We start from the raw sequence: 7791 nt of genomic DNA, 5'->3' as shown, positions 1-7791 counted from the left end.
CTGTAAAGTCCATGGAGAACAAGAGCACCTCCTCCCAGCTGCCCACTGCATGGAGGCTAGGTAACACGGTCACAACCGATAAATCCATAATAATCGAAATTTCAATTAGCATTTCTCAACAGCTGGCCATGCCGGCCAACAAACGGGGTGACACCCTAGACCCAAACTGTTACAGACCTATATCCATCCTGCCCTGCCTATCTAAAGTCTTAGAAAGCCAAGTTAATAAACAGATCACTGACCATTTAGAATCCCACCGTACCTTCTCCRCTGTGCAATCCGGTTTCCGAGCCGGTCACGGGTGCACCTCAGCCACGCTCAAGGTACTGAACGATATCATAACCGCCATCGATAAAAGACAGTACTGTGCAGCCKTCTTCATCGACCTGGCCAAGGCTTTCGACTCTGTCAATCACCGTATTCTTAACGGCAGACTCAATAGCCTTGGTTTTTCTAATGACTGCCTCGCCTGGTTCACCAAATACTTTGCAGACAGAGTTCAGTGTATCAAATCGGAGGGCATGTTGTCCGGACCTCTGGCAGTCTCTATTGGGGTACCACAGGGTTCAATTCTCAGGCCGACTCTTATCTGGTATATATCAATGATGTTCTTGCTGCGGGCGATTCCCTGATCCACCTCTACGCAGACGACACCATTCTGTATACTTCTGGCCCTTCCTTGGACACTGTGCTAACTAACCTCCAAACGAGCTTCAATGCCATACAACACTCCTTCCGTGGCCTCCAACTGCTCTTAAATGCTCGTAAAAACCAAATGCATGCTTTTCAACCGTTCGCTGCCCGCACCCGCCCGCCCGACTAGCATCACCACCCTGGACGGTTCCGACCTAGAATATGTGGACAACTATAAATACCTAGGTGTCTGGTTAGACTGTAAACTCTCCTTCCAGACTCATATTAAACATCTCCAATCCAAAATCAAATCTAGAATCGGCTTTCTATTTCGCAACAAAGCCTCCTTCACTCACGCCGCCAAACTTACCCTTGTAAAAATGACTATGCTACCGATCCTCGACTTCGGCCATGTCATTTACAAAATAGCTTCCAATACTCTACTCAGCAAACTGGATGCAGTCTATCACAGTGCCATCCGTTTTGTTACCAAATCACCTTATACCACCCACCACTGCGAACTGTATGCTCTAGTCGGCTGGCCCTCGCTACATATTCGTCACCAAACCCACTTGCTCCAGGTCATCTATAAGTCTATGCTAGGTAAAGCTCCGCCTTATCTCAGTTAACTGGTCATGATAACAACACCCACCCGTAGGACACGTTCCAGCAGGTATATCTGACTGATCATCCCCAAAGCCAACACCTCATTTGGCCACCTTTCCTTCCAGTTCTCTGCTGCCAGTGACTGGAACAAATTGCAAAAATCGCTGAAGTTGGAGACTTTTATTTCCCTCACCAACTTTAAACATCACCTAACTGAGCATCTAACTTATCGCTGCAGCTGTACATAGTCCATCTGTAAATAGCCCACCCAATCTACTAACCTCATCCCCCTACAGTTTTTATTTACTTTTCTGCTCTTTTGCACACCAGTATCTCTACTTGCACATCATCATCTGCTCATTGTTCACTCCAGTGTTAATCTGCTAAATTGTAATTATTCGCTCCTATGGCCTATTTATTGCCTACCTCCTCATGCCTTTTGCACAAACTGTATATATACTTTCTTTTTTTCTACTGTGTCATTGACTTGTTTATTGTGTTATTGGCTTGTTTATTGTTTATTCCATGTGTAACTCTGTGTTGTTGCCTGTGTCACAATGCTTTGCTTTTTCTTGGCCAGGTCGCAGTTGTAAATGAGAACTTGTTCTCAACTAGCCTACCTGGTAAAATAAAGGTGAAATATATATATTTTTAATATCTCCCTGGCATATTACATAATTTATGCACTAGTATACAAGACATTTTTGGACTCACCGTTGTGCTGTGCTCACTTGAAAAGGAAGTTGGCGCGGCGGTCCTTGCTTGCAAATTTTGTCATGAAACTTTGTCATCAAAGTCTGGCATTCTCTGGATGTAYGGTGCTTTCAAGACAACTGAACTCAGAAAAAAACTATGTTAAATCATGACGTCAGGTCGGAGCTCTAGAAAGAGGTCTGAGTTCCTGACTTGGAATTTCGAATTGGATGACCGCTCAAAACGTATTTTCCTAGTTGGAGCTTGTTCTTTTCCGAGTTCCCAGTTGTCTTGAACTCACTGAAATCTGAGATTTCCCAGTTCTGAGTTTCCAGTTGTTTTGAACGCAGCAGAAGTCACGCCGGATTGACAGCATGACCAATGTATTCAACCTTTTCTGGCCCATGGTGTTGCTTGTGAATGTTTATCCTTTTAAGCTAGGAAAAGTGACCCTTAAACCCAGACTGGGACCACACACCCTCTCCACTGAATAGCAGGGGAAGCAAAATAATGATTGCTTTGCAACTCTTGCAGTTAGCCACTGATTCCTTCCAAACCCCTCATGTTGAATTTGTGATTTCCAACTTGTGTAATGTCCAATGTCCAATGAGCACTGATATACGTTTTTATCTATAATTTCTCTTCATATCACAAAGATTGAAAAGGATTTGCCAGTAGATTTTCGACGTGCTTCATGAAGATGACTGCTTGTCTAGCTTGCTAGCTAAGATTTTGAAGGTATGATGTTGATCAGTGTTGATCAGTGTATGACATGATCAGTCCAATCAAAACTACAGTAGATATAGTGTGATTTTGGCGCAGCTGTCTAAAGCACTGCATAGCAGTGCTGAGGCGCCACTACTGTCTTGGATTTTACCCCATGCTGTGTCACAGTGTCCGTGACCGGGAGCCCCATGGGGCGGCGCACAATTGGCTCTGGTGGTTAGGGAAGGGTTTGGCCAGGAAGATTTCCTTGTCTCATTGTGTTCTAGCGACGCCTTGTGGTGGGCCRGGGGCCTGCATGCTAACTTTGGTCATCAGTTAGACGGAGTTTCACCCTACACATTGATGCTACTGGTTTTCGGGTTAAGCAAGCGGTGTGTCAAGAAGCATTGCGGCTCGGCAGGTCATGTTTTGGAGGACGCATGGCTCTCGACCTTGCAACGATGAGACAAGATGAACGGAAAGGCACTGGATCAACGAACCTCCATTGCTGTATCTGCCTGGCCGGTTCCCATCTCTTCACTGGGATTCTCTRCCTCAAACCCTATTATGGGGGCTGAGTCACTGACTTACTGGTGCTCTTCCATGCCGTCCCTAGGAGGGGTGCGTCACTTGAGTGGGTTGAGTCACTGACGTGATCTTCCTGTCCGGGTTGGCGCCCCCCCCCCCCCGAGTTCGTGCCGTGGGGGAGATCTTCGTGGGCTATACTCGGCCTTGTCTCAGGATAGTAAGTTGGTGGTTGAAGATATCCCTCTAGTGGTGTGGGGGCTGTGCTTTGGCAAAGTGGGTGGGGTTATATCCTGCCTGTTTGGCCCTGTCCGGGGGTATCGTCAGACGGGGCCACAGTGTCTCCCGACCCCTCCTGACTCAGCCTCCAGTATTTATGCTGCAATAGTTTATGTGTTGGGGGGGGGGTAGGGTCAGTCTGTTATATCTGGAGTATTTCTCCTGTCTTATCCAGTGTCCTGTGTGAATTTAAGTATCTCTCTTTTTCTCTATTTTTCTCTCTCTCTCTCTTTCTCTCTCTCTATCTTTCTCTATTTTTCTCGGAGGACCTGAGCCCTAGGACCATGCCACAGGACTACCTGGCCTGATGACTCCTTGCTGTCCCCAGTCCACCTGGTCGTGCTGCTGCTCCAGTTTCAACTCTAGAGACAGCAGGTGCTGTAGAGATACACTGAATAAGCCAACTGACAACTATGAAAAGCCAACTGACATTTACTCATGACATTTACTCCTTGCACCATCTACAACCACTATGATTATTATTATCTGACCCTGCTGGTCATCAATGAACATTTGAACATCTTGGCCATGTTTTGTTATAATCTCCACCTGGCACAGCCAGAAGAGGACTGACCACCCCTCATAGCCTGGTTCCTCTCTAGGTTTCTTCCTAGGTTCCAGCCTTTCTAGGGAGTTCTTCCTAGCCACTGTGCTTCTACACCTGCATTGCTTGCTGTTTGGGGTTTTAGGCTGGGTTTCTGTACAGCACTTTGTGACATCAGCTGATGTAAGAAGGGCTTTATAAATACATTTGTTTGAAGATCGTAACTACCAATTGGATTTCACAAAATTGGGGAGAATAAAGGGGGTAAAATATTAAAAATATATAACATGATTTGACATAATTTTTTCTGTGGCCAATGACCTTGAGCCTTCTTGGATGGGCACGTCTAATGTAAATCTATGGCAGCACCCAAGGGAGTTTGAACTTTCTTGCGGTCCCTGTATATTTCGCGGTGACGTAGTGTCCCCAAGAGTGGCAGAACACTGAGCAAATCACGGCGCAACTAGAGAACATTACCAAACCCTACGCTCTGTACTTTCCGCTGGCGGCCCCACCACCACAGAAAGCACTGAGCTAGGCTGAAACACCTGCATTTTGGAGCTGCCTTACTCAAGAAAGCAAGAAAGAGGCCATGTTTGTATGCAGCTTTATTAACTCAATGCCTTGGGAAGGTAGACTGCTGATTTCACAAGTTGTTGCACCCATCCGTAATCAGATTAACAAATACAGTATGAATCTAAGTTCACTCATGAGGATGTGTAGGTAATAGTGAGTTTATAAGGCTACAGTATGGAAACAAACTAAGATAAAGAAGACAGAAATAATTTCCTGAGTCCCAAGACTCTGCACAGCCTAATGGGAAATAATCACAACAGGTGTGTTCTCTTTTATTCATGTCTTACTTTTAACTGGATTGGTGGATGTCACTCCCCAAATTACTCCCTGTGTCACCAGACAAGTTAAACTTCTTTCTTACACTCAGGTATCTTCTGAAATCTTGTACACATGGTCTACAAAGGTCAACCTAAATCGTGCATGTAAAATACATTTGAATCTCCATTTCATTGTGTGCCTTACATAAGTGAGCCCTCCTTTACTGTTCTAGGAAAACCAGATAGGTCACTAGTGCTTTTGGGGAGGTGGGATCACAGGTTTCAGTAGGGTAGGAGGGGTCTAGTACTACTGCTGTTATGTCAGAGATTAGAGCATTTATAAAGCCAGGAATCACAATGCTTTTGTGAGTTTGTTCTGACCTGCAGTGTAGGAGAAGAAAAGGGATGTTCCATATTTAAGGTGGAAAGGAAGCGTGCACACTTAGGACATGAGGACAGGGACAGCTCTTGCAGTGTTGGTGCTGGCACTTTTTTCATATGCTACAGCAAGTAAGTACAGCCACTCTGGATATCATTATGTATACCAGATAATCCAGGAATATATACATTATATGTTTTCAAGAAAGTAATTTTTAAATTTACAAAAGGGATTTATTCCTCATTTAAGGCTGTGGCTCACCAGGATTTCCCAATGTGGGGGCCTTAAGGATAACAATGGTCCAGTGAGAGGGCCTCAAGGGGAAAAAATGGTCCGGTGAGGGGGCCTCAAGGAATTTCTAACACACCTGCCCATTTTCTTTCCTTGAGGCCCCCTCACCAGACTATTTTTTTCCCCTTAAGGCCCCCTCACCGGACATTTTTTTCCCTTGAGGGCCCTCACCGAACCATTTTTTCCCCCCTTGAGGGCCCTCACCGAACAATTTTTTCCCCCCTTGAGGCCCCCATTATTAGCCAGATAATGATCATATTGCCCACTAGACATGCCCACTGGGCTAAAAATGGACCAGCACATCTGGCATTTCAGGCAACACTTGTTTTATTCAAACCTTTCAGTGTATTGAGGAACACTGCATTTGGTCTTGTCTTAGATGCTTTATGAAAGAGGCTCCACAGTGCAACACTATGTGCCCTTTGCATGACCAAGGGTCAGTTTCCCAGACACAGATTAAGCCTAGTCCTGGACCAAAACCCTTTCAATGGAGATTGTCCGTTTTGATAGCCAAATGCTTTGCAAACATTGCACAAATCTGAATTAAACCTGTTGACATCATTGATTTTATGGGGAAGCATCATTGCAGTCATAGGGCCTCTAGGAAGATCCAATGCAGTAATGCATGCTATCTTCAACATAGGTCAAGTAGCATGAGCTTTAAATTAATTGTTAAAAATCAAGAGTGTCATTTGTCACCAATCAGCAGTTTACATTAATTCCAAACAATATAGAGAGTATCTGTCAGCGGCTGTTAATTCTTAATTTAACAGTAAACTTGTACCGTTGGTGGGATCATTGCACAATACAGTAGCCTATTGTAACAATCATACTCTTGATAAGCACCTTGCGGTCTCCCCCAATTGGGATATCCGTATTGTGATTTTGGCTAGGGTGCCATTTATGGATGACCGGCGTTCAATCCCAACTCAGGATTAAAAAGCAAACATACTACTACTGCATATGAAAATAATCAGTGTTTATCAGTGCCCTCCTTTAAGGTTGCAACTGAAAGTGTGGTCAGCTCCTTCCTTTTCAACTCTAATGAATGCATGCTCTGCTTTTATGTAATTTCTATGATTATATTCCAGAGCCCAAAAGTCGCTTCACACGATATCCATCATGGAATACGAAAATGTATCCAGTCTGGAAAGATGAAGATCCTCGGTACAAAGACTCTTGGAAAGGTATGCACAATTATCCTCTGTCTCAACACAATGTGTGTACACTGATGGTGACAGGAATATCTCTGTGAAATTTGTGGACATTTGTGGATTACCTCTGCTGCTCATACAGTACAGGGGTTTAAAGGCCCAATGCAGTCCAACATTTGATTTTCCTGTGTTTTATATATATTTCCACACTATGAGGTTGGAATAACACTGAAATGTGTGGACATTTTTGGATGACCTCTGCTCACTTTATGTAAAATAAGTCAAGTAATCTCTGTGAAATAGTATACTAATGATATTGACTTCAAAGTGTACAATCTTCCCAACAGGTGGCAAGGTGAAGTTCATTGTGGGTAATGATGCACCGACCCTGACTGGAGCCAATGTGACCTTTACCATCGAGCTGCAGTTCCCACACAACCAGAAGGTCACGCCCGATGGAGAGGTGGTGTGGGCTGAGAACTGCACCGTCAATGGTAAGTCCTCCTCCAGGACTGACTGGGTTTTGGTAACCTCATCCCATGTCTGGTAATCAAGATCAGGGTTCTGGTAACCTCAGTCCCAAGCTTTTGGCCATATGAGGGTCTGTTGTCACTTATACACCTGGAACCAAATATTGCACGAATGCTGGTTTCTAGCCAGCTATTGTTAAGCAAAATTCTGGAGAAATTGGTTTTCAAACAGCTAACTGTATTTTTGAAAACTCCAATCTGGTTTTCAGGCCCAACACAGCACAGAGACAGTATTGGTCAAAGTGGTACATGATCTTAGAGCCAACACAGATGCCAAACAKCTCTCTGTCCTTGTACTCTTAGATTTAAGTGCTGCATTCAACACTATTGACCATGATGTCCTTCTGGACAGACTGGAGAGGTGGGTTGGCCTCTCCAGTCCAGTTCTAAWTKGKTTWRGRMCYWWTTWAMCSGKYMAWWRKTTTTTTTGTCAYCCTTGGTGAACATAACTCAGAGAAAATACATATCACATGTGGCATTCCGCAAGGTTCGATTTTGGCTCCGGTACTGTTCAGTTTATATATGTTAMCCCTTGCCAACGTTATCAGAAAGCACAGCATTGATTTTCACTGCTCTACAGACAATACACMATTTTGTATTTCTTTGTCAACAGAGGATT

The 7791-nt window shown here is 44.3% G+C and overlaps 1 protein-coding gene across 2 annotated transcripts; it reads left to right on the top strand.

Annotated features, from left to right (window-relative positions):
- The first annotated feature begins 787 nt into the window (after positions 1–787).
- LOC112080752 (protein QNR-71-like) lies at positions 788–7306 on the top strand. 2 transcript variants are annotated; one of them, XR_011479559.1, is made up of 3 exons: positions 788–3816; positions 6580–6675; positions 6990–7306. XR_011479559.1 is itself a non-coding variant. In XM_024146657.2 (3 exons), the coding sequence occupies exons 1-3, from the start codon at positions 5268–5270 to the stop codon at positions 7190–7192; spliced, it is 360 nt and encodes a 119-aa protein (XP_024002425.1). In that variant the 5' UTR covers positions 3839–5267; the 3' UTR covers positions 7193–7306. The 2 variants fall into 2 exon arrangements, 1 of the variants encoding a protein (XP_024002425.1); XM_024146657.2 differs by lacking the exon at positions 788–3816 and adding an exon at positions 3839–5328.
- The last annotated feature ends 485 nt before the right edge of the window (positions 7307–7791 follow it).

The sequence above is a fragment of the Salvelinus sp. IW2-2015 genome, unplaced genomic scaffold (genome assembly GCF_002910315.2).
Source record: "Salvelinus sp. IW2-2015 unplaced genomic scaffold, ASM291031v2 Un_scaffold16473, whole genome shotgun sequence".
Taxonomy (NCBI): domain Eukaryota; kingdom Metazoa; phylum Chordata; class Actinopteri; order Salmoniformes; family Salmonidae; genus Salvelinus; species Salvelinus sp. IW2-2015.
This window is presented reverse-complemented; position numbering and strand designations above follow the sequence as displayed.